The 13,304-nt window shown below is 46.0% G+C and overlaps 1 protein-coding gene across 1 annotated transcript; it reads right to left on the bottom strand.

The window, feature by feature from the left end:
• Window positions 1-388: 388 nt before the first annotated feature.
• On the bottom strand, window positions 389-7,523 carry LOC143359519 (homeobox protein GBX-1). The gene is made up of 3 exons (XM_076797492.1): window positions 7,207-7,523; window positions 3,212-3,542; window positions 389-1,587 (listed from the first exon to the last, which is right to left on the bottom strand). Exons 1-3 carry the CDS (start codon window positions 7,274-7,276, stop codon window positions 1,317-1,319), a joined length of 672 nt encoding a protein of 223 aa, XP_076653607.1. The 5' UTR covers window positions 7,277-7,523; the 3' UTR covers window positions 389-1,316.
• Between the last annotated feature and the right edge of the window lie 5,781 nt (window positions 7,524-13,304).

Genomic DNA, 13,304 nt, shown 5'->3' with positions numbered 1-13,304 from the left:
ATTTAGGTTTGACCGCCGTGTGCTTTGAGAAAGAATAATACTTGCAGAATTATTGATGTCAATTGATTATTTATGCTGTGATTATGTACTTTCAGAAAGAAAAATACTGTGAGTCTGGTCTAGCTTGTACCCCTGTCTCGAAGAAGAAAATTGTTTACATTGATGCTAGTGGAGATGATCGACTATGGTTTGTAAATTAGGTCGAATCTAGGTGCAGTTCTAAATTCGGCTACATTTTATGGCTGCTCAGGGAATGTTCTTTCTTGTTGTCCTTTCAACCCTCGGACATAGGACAAACAAAAGAGGGCTTCTGTTTTGGATGGAATACTTAAAGAGAAGCACACCGTACGCGAGGAGACGGTAATCAAAAAACGCCGAGTCTCTGCTCGATAATAATTTATTTATCTACAAGAATTGTTTCGGTTGACGCGAAAGGTCGTCGACTAGCTGGTGAAGGTGATCGATAATCAGCGGTGAGCGTGAATCAACTAGATCCTCTAAACGAAAATCGGCCGACGAACAATGCCGTCGTCTTCGTTTCCCCTTTTTCTCCTGATTACGGTTACCTACGTCTCTATTACACAGCTACGAACTTTTCTCTCTCTCTCTCTTTCACTCTCTCTTTCTCACTCGCTACCGGCTGATAGTCAGCCGGCGTGATTAACCCCCTGACGGCGGGGCCTGGGTCTATTTAGGCCCAGAATATCAAAATCGTCATCTAATTACTCAATTTTTAACGATTAACCCCTTGCTTGAGTTAGCTAAACAAGCATGTTATTAATTCCCTTTAAACTGAAATAAAATTCTATCTTGTTGCAGTCACCGTTGGGTACCTCCGTCTTTTCTCTCTAAATTATAGACATCAAAGAAGCAAGGAGTTCAATGAGCAGACAAGAAGTTCCTCCAAAAATCTGTTTCAAAAAATTGACAAACAAATCAGCGAATGGTGCTTGTAATTATGGCCTGCCGTTCGAGGGTGAACCTTAACGAGCGTCCCCGTGTCGGAACCAGAAAGAGCCAGAGCTACGACTACCCAGCGAACCTCTTAATTACATATGTACACTGTCCCGCATGCAGCAAAACAAAACGCGTGCGACTTTGTCGATTGGCGAGCATTGTCTTCACGCGCACTTCACCACGACGACGTCACCGTACTGGGCCCCGTTCCCTTTGCACCGGAAGCGGAAGAGCAGGTCGATCGTCGAGATCATCTTCGCGACGAGTCCGGTGCAAAGATCCAGCAACCGAGGCCGTCGTGGTTCCGGAAACGCGGCCGTTCTCCGGCGAGGACGATCCTGGAGCCGCCGGCGCGCGGGTTAAAGAGGACATCCGTGGACGTAGGTGACGTTCCGGAAGAGAGCCGCTGCCGTCGACAGGAACGCGGCCGTCGAAGCTGTCGATGGTGCTGGAGGCGGTGGCGGCGGAGGCGGATGACTCTGAGTTTGGGTCTGAGCGTTGTACGGTGGACAATAGGCGTCTATGCTGCCATGATGAAGACCCACGCCGCGAACCAGAAGCTCTTTCTCCACGGTGGCCTGGTGTCGGAGCTGCTCCAGTCGAAGCTGGTTCTGCCGCTTCCATTTGGTCCTGCAAAAGGACGATATTCGTTTTCTACCACCGATTAGGTCCTGTCACCGTGACCACGAGCTAGCTCATATCAACCCTTTGCACTCGAAGCTATTTTAACCCCTTGCACCAACACTTATTTTACCATTGCGGTGATTAGGACTTCCTCGTCACTCGTAACTTCATAAGAGAAGGATAATACTACGGCAATTCTTAGTGGCACATCAAAGTCGCCATTCGAGTGCAAAGGGTTAATGAAGCGTTACAGTACTACACCTAAGTCTTCTGCCATTGAAGCTAACCGATTGCTTTTTAACCTCCGGGCCCGGGATAGTCACGTGGCTTTTCAATTAATAATTTCCATTCACAGACTTAAGATGCGTCTTGGTCTCGATCCGACGGGTGTTAAGTCTGTGACTGAACTTGTCACATTTTTTGCTCTGTATTATCGATATTATGAATTCCGACGCCCAGAAACGTGCTTCAAGTTTTCGGCTTTATTTCGCAGAGAATCAGGACAAAATACAGCTCAATTTGTAGCTGGAGATATTTTCTAGCGCGCGCTGCTCTCGATTTCATCCAGAAAACTCATCCATTGGCATAAAAATGCTTGGATTCCACGGCACGCGCATCGTCAATTTTTGGCCTACTTCTAACGCTTATATTACCAAATATCTGCATAACCTCGGCAGCTCCTGACCAGCGCGCACTAGATTGAACCTTCCTCTTTCGAACGAGCCCTTTACCAGCGACAAAATATTCTTATATAAGGACGAAAACTTGAGGCACGTGAAACCATTTTTTGTCGGTAACGTAGTCACTCTACCTTATCGCAAATCTACGAAGTCCGAGCCACTATAGTGGCTTCCGTGGAAAGCATTAGTTTGAACGGTACGAACCACTATAGTGGCTTTTATTCCCTTCGTGGCCAGGCGCGCCGTCCCTGGGAGATAGTGTTACGGACAAGCGCGCCGCACAGTGGGCAATTTGGACGAAATCGGATTCAAAATCAAAGAACTTTCGATAGAAATGAGGTAGAGCGATGAAATTTTTTTTATATTAAAGCTGAAACTATGTAGAATATGGGAAAAATAGAGAGATTATTACCATCCAATCATTTCAACGAAAAAATGACTTCATTAGTTTTTGTCACAAAAATCTATTTTTTGCAAAATCCTGAGGTCGTAGACAAATTTTGAGACCAGATTTGAAATCAGCGTGGAAAAAATCTATGGGAAATGATGTACAGCATGTTAGAAAAAAATTTTTTCCGCGCGTGGTATTGGAAAAACTAAAATTTTCTTGAATTTGTGCGCGTTTAACGAATTTTCTCGAGGTTAAAAAACGTTCGTACCACAATCTCTCTATTTTTTCCATATTCTACAAAGTTGCAGCTATCATTTGAAAAAAATTTCATCGCTCTACCTCATTCCTATCGAAAGTTCCTTGATTTTGAATCCGATTTTGTCCAAATTGCCCACTGTGCGCCGTACCTGGGAGATAGAGTCGAGGACGAGCGCGGCGTGCTTAAGAGATTAAATGTCGAGGAGAGAATTCGAAAAGGTCAGGGCTATCGAGCGAATGTCAAGCGATACCACGGTACATTTATGAACATGTACTTATGCGAAATAGACTGGAGAATGACCTTCTGTTCTGGTACCAGGTCTTCACTTGCGTCTCTGACAAGGACAAGGCATCGGCAACGTCGCTGCGGTCCGCCACGCTCAGATACTTCTGACAGCGAAACTTCCGCTCCAGGTAGGCCAACTGAGCATGGGTGAACGCTGTTCGTCTTCTTCTAGGCTTCCTTCCGCTGGGAGGTCCGGTGGTCGTTCCGCAAGTCTTGCCGGACGTGGTTGCCGCCGGCGACGGCGACAAAGCTGGCGGAGGACTCTCCAAACGAGTGCAAGGACTGCTGCCAGGGTCTATCGTGTCCTCCGAGTCCGAGTGAACGGCGGAGTCGTCCTCCGAGTCACCTGTGTGCCAACGAATTTCAACCCTTGAACAGCTGAGCCATCCTCGAACAGTTCATTTAGGTAGAGAGCGATAGTGTCCTGGAACTCTTAATTGGTGCCATCTAAAACGCGCAACGTGGAACCCTTATAGACTGCGGATTTTATGACAAATATGAGGTGTCATTTAAAATGGTGTAAAGATTCAAAGGATTTGAAAAATGTCAATACCTTTTTCACCATATTAACCCTTAAGTGCATAGGTAAACTAAATATTGGGAACATGGGGTCCATTGAGGACCTCACTTACCTAATTCCTTGCTAACTTTGATTACAGCAACAATTTATTTCTGTAAACTTTCTGTAAAACTGTAAAATTTCTGTAAACTAAAAATGGCGCGGCTAAAAATGTTAACACAAAATCCAACACTGGGGTCCTTTGCGGACCCCACTCATGCATTTAAGGGTTAAGATTGTTAAGGAAAGAAGGATGCGTCAATGTCATTGCTGTTTTGTGTAATTGATGCAAGCAATTTTTATGTTGCTTAAAGATCCGCAGTCTATTTATGACAATTGTCTTCGAGTTATAAGTTCCTAAGAGAACATATATAGAAACTATCTTTCTTAACCCTTCTACGACGGTGCCTGAGTCTATTCTGATCAAGAGCATTAAATAAGCATTAAACTGTCACTTAATTACTCAATTTCTAGTCGAATTCAACCGAATAAATAGTTGTTACGTTAAGAACGATAGAACAACCAATGTATCTACAGTGAATTCTCGATATATGTCAGCAACGCGAGTCTTAATGTCGTTTATCGTCCAGGAGTCGATCCGCGCCAAACGTAGAAAAGGACAGTGATGGGGTCACTCAAGCTCCTTGGCCCCTCACGGGGTATACTGCGCGGTAGTGGGGACAATCCCGCGACATTTATCGGCCATTGCTCGGCGACATATACAGAGAATTCACTGTACCTTCAAAAACGTGTTTTGAAAAATTGATAATAAAGCTGATCAATTGTAAATGTGCCATTTCCCAAGCTCCCGACGATAAATGCCCGGTAGGTCTCGGTCTGAAAAATGGAAGTTCGATCGGGACCACCCTCTCGACCCGAAGAGCCACCGTGATCGATCGGAAACAGCGATAAAATGCAATCCAATTTCGGATGGAGGGGGCCTCCCGATGGTCGAATCGGTCGATCCTCCCGTCAAAGTCGATTACCCGAACAATGCGGACGTGTGTACGGTGCGGATCGCAATCGCCTCTGGTCGGACGGTAAACGATCTCAATTACGGGAACGCTTGTCCCGTAGGCCGGCCGGCCAATAAAAGCTGGCTCGCGCAGCAAGACACGATAATCGCGCGACTCGAAAGCTCGCGCTAACGAGACCTAACGAATCCTTCCGCAGCTCGGGCCATCTGTAGGATCGTCGTTAACGGGGGCCCAGGGCACCCCGTCAGCGCCGATCTAGGCGCCCCCGAGGCTCCGAATCGTGGCTAAAGATAATAGAACCGCGCCGCGGGGCACCCCCCTAACGAGGATCCTAGCTGGCGGCCACGCGACACCGTTCGTCTCCCATAAAACTTCCAGTTTCCCCATTGATTCTCATAGGAATCGCCGCTCGAGATTCGTCGCCGCGCAAAACACGATCGACCATTTAATTTCTCGAACTATACCCGTCTGTGTTTTGCCTTCTGGCTACCGTGGATTTGCGAAGCTGAACAGTGCGGGAAGTTGAGGAAGTAGTACACAATCGCCTGTTAACCGTCGCCATTTTGTACATACAGTGATTTCTCTATACACGTCGCCAAGGCCTAGATGATAAACGTCGCGGAATTATCTCGAGAGACCTCGGACGCCGAGGAGTGTAAAGTATGTCTCCTGGACGATACATGTCGTTGGCAAGACCCGTGTTGTTGACATATATCGAGAATTCACTGTACTCGGTTTTTCTTACCGGGTATTTATCGTCGGGAGTTTGGGAAATGGCACAGGGGTTAAACCTTGGACGACGGACCCTTTTCGCACTTTTAGAATTGATCAGCTTCATTATCAATTTTTCAAAACAAATTTTTCAAGGCACAGTCAATTCTCTATACATGCCGTCGAACTCTGGATGATAAACGTCGCGGAATTATCCCCACCAGGGGCCACGAACCTCGAGAGGCCTCGGACGCCGAGGAATGTAAAGTATGTCTCCTGGACGATACATGTCGTTGGCAAGACCCGTGTTGATGACATATATTGAGAATTCATTATACTCGATTTTTCTCACCGGGTATTTATCGTCGGGAGCTTGGGAAATGGCACAGGGGTTAAACCTTGGACGACAGACCCTTTTCGCACTTTTAGAATTGATCAGGTTCATTAACAATTTTTTAAAACAAATTTTTGAAGGCACAGCCAATTCTCTATATATGTCGCCGAGCCCTGGATGATAAACGTCGCCGAATTATCCCCACCAGGGGCCACGAAGCTCGAGAGGCCTCGGACACCGAGGAGTGTTAACGTAACACGGTTCGGGTATGTCTCCTGGACGATATATGTCAGTGACAAGACCCGTGTTATTGACAATTATCGAGAATTCACTGTACTCGGTCGTGTGTGGTGCTATAATAGTGACAGTCAAGACAGCAGAGAATTTTATGTCCAGATTCGCTGTATTTGTCACTCGGTGGTATATGCGAATGACAATTTAGCCAATAAGGGAGACAAGGGTGCTTTTTTCTAATTTTCTGCGTGAATACTGTTCTTGTTATACTTAGTATTCCAGAGCGTGTTTGAATGTGTGTAGGGCTAATGAACGGGAACGAATGATGAAGTTGCGATTAGGTAGTCGGTGAGCAACCAGCGCGATAACACGAGGTTCATTGTATTTTAACAAAAATATTCAGTTATCCAGTAGGATCCCACAAATAGTATAACTCGGTATTCTATCTAGCACCGCAACTAAGCAACCGCTCCATTATCCGAACACCCGTGTCCTCCAAATTAATTCGGGCACTCGAGGATCTATCGCAGTAGGTTCCAGTCCAAAAAATCCAAAATAAATCGTCGACCAAGGGGTCGATATTTAGAACCGGACTGTGCCAACCCCCGGCTACCAAAAATGAGAGGACTGCGGATTTTTATGCAAAATAAAAATTGCACGAAACAGCAGAGACTTCTTCAAGCTTTCCTCTTTTCTTAATGATCTTACCAAGTTGAATAGAATACAGACATTGTTAACCTTGTGCACTCGAAGCTATTTGAACCGCTCCAGAATATTTTCCATGTACACGACCCTTTTATGTCTGTGCGAGGTCGAGTGTATCTTCTGGTAGCACAGTTGAACGTTCAGCAATTGATCGAACGCAAAGGCAGTTACCAACACAGTTTCGAAAAATAGTATTTAACCGCTCACTCGGCAAATCGATGAACTCCGTAAAACAGAAACTGTAGAAACGTGACGAAATAATAGAAATACGACTGAACCGAGTGCTTCGACACTGAAACTCAAAATATTTCGAAAAGTGGAGTAAATCGATCGGGCCTGTGAATGGCTCATTCAGTGGTGCTCCCGAGGGAACATTCGAGCGCAAAAGGTTGAATACCTTGAATTTTCCTAACTGTTTCGTTAAAACCCGCAGTCCCCTAATCACCCGCGAATCTGATCATCCACTTGAACAGCCACCGAGCGTACTTACCGTGCACTCTCTCGGACAGCACGTCCCCCAGGAGATCCCGTATGAGAAAGGACTTGTGCTCCTGCATCATGGTACTCCTTGACCTCGGATTGACCGAACGAACAACCGCGTAACGACAACGATCGAAGCAGACCCTCGGCTGAATTACAGAAGGATCGCGGAAACCGATCGTGCTGACGATGTAAATCGGCGCGGGAACACCTCGTCGGCAGCGTACGCGAGTTTCATGCTAACGTGCGGACGCGCGGCGTCGTTCTGGTGACCGGATGTGTCAGCGTCGACCCTGGCACCGTCCTCCTGGTCGTGGTGGTCGTCGTCGTCGACGTCCTCCGTCGCGACGCTGAAGCGAAGCGCACGTTGCCGAGCTTCTCTGTGCCTCTGAGTCTGGAGGTGGAAGCGTTGCCACGCGAATCGCAGAGAGAGAGAGAGAGAGAGAGGGACGGGGGATGCAGCCCCGCTCCAATTAATCCGCCCGTTTATTTTGAACGGGCTGCCTAATGCCCGCGCGAATTCGCAGCCATTTTGGGGGTGGAAACGGTGCCTCGCCTCGCCTCGCCTTACCTCGCCGTGCCTCGCCGCGGCCGTTCATTCATTGGTCGCGTTAACTCGCCGACGAAGGGGTGGAAAGCCCGCGGATTGGTCGCTGGGAACCGGCCTGCGCAAAAGGGGGTTGTGGCTCCGCGGGGGTTGAAAGTCGTGAGAAGAGGCGCGCGACGAGGGGGACACACGACGAAGAGGAGAACGAAGATATTTCGGTGCACGCTCCGAAAGAGAAACGCACGACGGCCTGTGCCGCGAGCAAAACGAGCTTCCTGGAGCGTAGAGGGGGTGGGTGCCGGGAAACCCGGGGTAGGAAAGTCATTGGCGAGCGATTACCGCGAAACGAGAGGAACAAATTGGATGTGAAACGTTTCGCCCGGGTATAGTCGCTGGCCGCGATATCGAGATTGTTCTCCTCCTCCTCCTCCTCCCACCCCCCCCCCTCGACCCGCCTCAACAACCCCCGCTTTCAAACGGGGGTAGCTTTAACGGTCGCCTCCTCGCGGTTTCTCGCAACATCCTCCGCCGGCTGCGCGCTCCGCTTTCCGGTCTGTTTTCTCTCCGCGACGCACACTGTGTGGTTCGAAAAACCGGAGACAAACCCATTTTCAGAAGTATCCCGAAATAAATTTGATACGCACGGTCGATTGATGTTTTTAATATTTACTCTCCATTTGAACACCAGGTTTACGGAGCATTAAAACTGGGTATTTTACATTACTTTATAAAAATAAGAAGAATGTGTCTATCCAAGTTTTCAGCCATTTTTTAAATAATATATACCTAAGGAAGTAAGTTTGTTGAGCAATTCCACGTAGATGGATCTTCACAATCTCATTATTGACATAGTCATTTTGACGGGTAAACCGTAAACCTAGTGTTAAGAACCTTTCCTCTGGAGTTCACTCAGAAAATCACGTTTGGGTGGTGAACACTCAATCTCCACTACGACTTTTCAGCCACTTCCGGTGATCTAGCAGAAAAATGTTTCCGGCAAAACTCGACCAGTATTTAGACATTTACAAGCCTCAATATATAAAATTTCGGAAGAAAATTGTGACCAAAAATCAAGGTCACTTTGATTTACTAAGTATTCACCCTCTGCACTCGACCGGCGACTCTGAAGCACCACTGGAAATTTTTGTGGCATTATGTCAAATTATAAAAAATATTACAAAATATTTGTCACATTACAAAATTTGTATCGAATAGATTACTAAACGTTTAAATGTCATATGTGGAAATCGGATCAGTTTCGTATGAATAAAATGAGGATATTCTAAGACAGAAGAAAAATTTAGCGTTCGAATGAAAATAGCGCCGAGTGCAAAGGGTTAATATTCATTTTTTAACACGTTCACGAACAGTAAAAATTTCAGTGAGCTGGGAAAATAGACAGGCAATTTTTCTTGAAACTAGCTGTACTATCCGCAATCTGATTAGACATAAACAATGATAATAAGTTAACTGCCATTAGTAATGACAGTTGTTCATTACTTTGAAATGTATATTAATTACAAAAACTGAAGGTTGGATAAAATTAAATGAATAAAAAATGACTTTAATATTTGAATGTTGTTGGAATTTATTTCATAAATAGAACAAAATTAATCTGTTATCTCTTTAGAAGGAAGTATCGTCTGAATCGGTTTTTGATATACATTGTATCTACAGTTAATATACATTGTACGTTGTCCCCGGCATGGGACCCTCGATCCTCAGTTGTTCATAGTTGACTGTTGCTCCTCTGTCTTCGATTTCTTGATTCATTCGCGACGTTCCTCTCAAACCGTAAAGACGTGTCTGACAACGCGCTTTTAGAGAATCTATTGAAATATAAAATTCTATTTCGAGTACAGATAAAGAGTGTGATTTTATTATACAGGGTCATCCGTTTTTAAACGGCCAAACGTCAACCAGCTATAGAGGACCCCAAATGGAACAACTTTCACCCCTAACAGTTTTTTTGATTCGAAGTTATTTCATTCAGTCCCCACGGCGTGCCCCATGTCAAAAAAACCAAGATCCAAAGGTCACACAAAAAAGTTGACTTAATAAAAAAGATGCCCCTATTTATTTTAAACCAAACAAAGGAAAAATCATCAAGATACATAATTGCAGTCCTAATATATTTAATCTTAAGTGAACGCAAAAAATGACGGGTTTTTGCAATTATCTAAAAATCAAGACCGAATCAAACAAAGTGTTAGCGGTGAAAGTTGTTTCATTTGGGGTCCTCTATAGCTGGTTGACGTTTGGCCGTTTAAAAACGGATAACCCTGTATATACCCGTATCCCAATAAATGTCATGTCATTTTGTATCACTATGAAAATGAATGCTATAGCATTCACGTCCGCGAGCGTGTTAAGGCAAATTCAACGACCTATCGTTTCATGGCCTTGAGCCTATAAATAACGCTAGAATAATTTTTTCCGGTATATCGGACCAAACAGTCGACCGCCGTGCGGCGAATTAGGCGCGCGCAAAATTCTTGCACGCCCCGAATGCCACCGCGTCGCGGCGCGGCGCGGCGCGGGCCACGATTTTCGCGAGATGCTCGTTTTCTATTTTTCCTCTGGTTTGTCGTTCCCTTTTTTGCTGTTTTTGAAGCAGCAGCAGCAGCCGCAGCAGCTTTTCGGAGTAGGATGCGCGCGGATTTGAAAGAGCCCAGGCCAGACTCTAACGAAGTCAATTTGCGGACGGTCGGGAAAGTGGCGCGGCGCCGGGGGTGAGAGAGAGAGAGAGAGAGAGAGAGAGGGTAGCCATCGCGCGAGTACGCGGGGCCGGGTATTTGCATAAATACGGTCCTCGCAATTTGCCGAGCCCTCGGCCCGAGTCATCTTCCGCGCGGCTAGTATGTGAGCGTAAATATGCATGACGCATGGAAACCACCAATCCTCGACACCGCCTCCATCATCCCCCTTTTCAACCCGTTTTCTCCGGTTGCCGGGTCTCTCGCCGTAGCATCAGCAACCCCCTACACCCTGCCCCTCCCTCCCCCGTTAGTCTATTCACCTCGTCGCTACTTATCTTCCGGGAGCATTCGCGCGACTCTATGGCCCCTGTACACTGCACGGCCGCCGACTTCAATACCTAAACATTTCCCGTTCCGCGAGAATCAGCCGCGCCCCGAGTCAGTCGATCCGGAACGGGGATGGTTCGCGATATGCCAGTTCGCCGACCTCTCCGTGGCTTCTTTGCCCCGCGCTGCTTAATTAACGGACGCCTCAAATCACTCGTCGATCTCCTTTCACCGGCCCTAAATTGGTGGCACGAATGTTCCTGTCCGGCTCTGACAGCACACGAAGGAACTCCTGTGTCTTCTACAGTCTCCACATTGTATGTACATTCTGCACATTGTGTATTCTGTATCATTTTATGCAAGCATACCGAGAATCGCTTTTCTGGAACATTGACTGCGAACGTTGCAGGTATAGAAACATAACACTAGAACTACCGGGCCCTAAACGTGACTTAGACTTATCCCTTTAGGGTAACAGCAAGATTGAATTTGCTCGGGTTTCATACGGTTTTTATGGTGACATGTACTTCAAAGAAGAGATATATTAGAAAATTTCTCGTGAAAACGTTTTCCTAGTTTCACTAATCGTGAAAGAAAAAATCATCCTCCAGTCATTTTGACTGGTTCGGTAGTTCTAGTGATAATGGAAGCTGCATTCGGTGGCCCACTCAATATTCCAGTCTACTTCTGATCGGTTTCTCACGTGTTCCTCAGGGTGAAAATTTGCCGATTTACTTTTCTCACGTAAAACAATTGATTCCCTTTTGGCTGCGTTGCGAGGTGTATTTCCTTAAAATGTGACTCTATAGGTGCGGCACAATTTTTGCAGGTTTAATGTGTAAAGCGGAAATGTGTAAAACATTATCCCAGAATCTCCTAAACAACTACTTCTGAGCAGCATAGGAGGATTAATAAAAATATGTAGTCACTGGAAGTGTGTCTTCCAAATTCGGACATTTCACCAGCACCAGCCCAATATAAATTATTTTAAATTACGTACCGAAAATCGCTTTTCTAGAACACTGACTGCGAACGTTGCAGATAAAGAAATATAATAGAAGCTGCATTCGATGGCCTAAAATGATAGCCCACCTAATATTCCAGTCTACTTTTGATCGGTTTCTCACGTGTTCCTCAGGGTGAAAATTTGCCGATTTACTTTTCTCACGTAAAACAATTGATTCCCTTCTGGCTGCGTTGCGAGGTGTATTTCTTTAAAATGTGACTCTATAGATGCGGCACAATTTTTGTAGATGTAATGTGTAAAGCAGAAATGTGTGCAACATTATCCCAGAATTATCAGAACATTATCAGAATCTCCTAAGCAACTATTTCTGAGCAGCCTAGGCGGATTAACCCTTTGCACTCGAATGGTCACTCTGAACCGCCATTAAAAATTGTTGTGGCACTATTTCAAAGAAATCACAAAAAATATTACGGAAATATTTGTTACACTACAAGATTTGTATTTAATAGATTACTAAATATTGAAATATTATACGTATAAATCGGATCAGCTTCGTACGAATAAAATGAAAATATTCTAAGACGGAAGAAAAATTATGTTTCAGAATTAAAATAGCGCCGAATGCAAGAATGTCACTGGAAGAGCGTATTCCAAATTCGGACATTTCACCAGCCCCAGCCCGATGTAAATTATTTGAAATTCTGATTATTCATAACGGCATCGAGTGAACATTCAGTGCTGCGGTGGTTTAAGAACTTCGTAAACAATCGTTCAAAAAGAAGACCATAATGAACGAGTAGCTGGTTGGTTGCGCGAGGGTTAACGAAGGGTGGCTATGCACAGTGCAATTAAAAATAAAAACCTGGCGAATCGCTTGTAACCCGGTAATTCATGGGCACGGCCGAGAAACGAATAATAAAGGCGTGCGCTTGCGGGCCGGTCGACGGTCGACGGTCGAGCAACAAGGGGGCCACGGGAATGAATTTTTCGGCAACGCGAGGTCGCGTGGCGTCGCATAAAATTCGCTGATCCTCGCGTCGATGCGCGAAAAAGAAAAAAAAAGAGAAAGAAAGAAAGAAAAAGAAGAGGAACGAGAGCGGGACGGGTATTTTAATGGCCTCGAGTTTGCGTGCTGGCACCTGTAACGGCGGAAAACCAACCCCTCTGGGTTCGAGTCGGACACGACTCGGCGCGCGTTCGTGAATTCATTAGGATTAACGTATGCAGGGGATTAATTCAAGGGGCAGCAAAGCGGCCCGGGCGTCTTCTTCGTGCTCGCTGGAAAAGGGCCTCGGTGCCGCGCAAATGGCGGAATAAATGCATGAAGACGGGATAAATTGAGTGGTGCCGAGCTGCGAAAACAAAGCCTGGACCAACGAGACGATTTCCGGCGTGGCCCGTCGTCCCCCCGAGAGCTCCTCCGCGACCGATCCAATTAGAATAGGGACCCCTTGCCGCCCGATACCTTCCCGAAGGTGTTAATTTGCCGACACATCGCGCGCGAGTGCGCTACCAACTCAGAAACTCATCGTTACGGGAACGAGCTTCCGAAGATTTGCATATCGCAA

Source organism: Halictus rubicundus, chromosome 12 (genome assembly GCF_050948215.1).
Source record: "Halictus rubicundus isolate RS-2024b chromosome 12, iyHalRubi1_principal, whole genome shotgun sequence".
Lineage (NCBI taxonomy): Eukaryota > Metazoa > Arthropoda > Insecta > Hymenoptera > Halictidae > Halictus > Halictus rubicundus.
The sequence above is the reverse complement of the archived record's forward strand: the minus strand, read 5'-3'. Positions and strand labels throughout refer to the sequence as shown.

What these genes read in the sequence shown, in the direction of transcription:
- LOC143359519 (XM_076797492.1), bottom strand. Translation starts at nt 7,276, where the DNA reads ATGATGCAGGAGCACAAGTCCTTTCTCATACGGGATCTCCTGGGGGAC. An exon ending in GCTGTCCGAGAGAGTGCACG is followed by an intron (nt 3,543 to 7,206) that starts GTAAGTACGCTC and finishes GTTGGCACACAG; the next exon opens with GTGACTCGGAGGACGACTCC. An exon ending in ACCTGGTACCAGAACAGAAG is followed by an intron (nt 1,588 to 3,211) that starts GTCATTCTCCAG and finishes GTCCTTTTGCAG; the next exon opens with GACCAAATGGAAGCGGCAGA.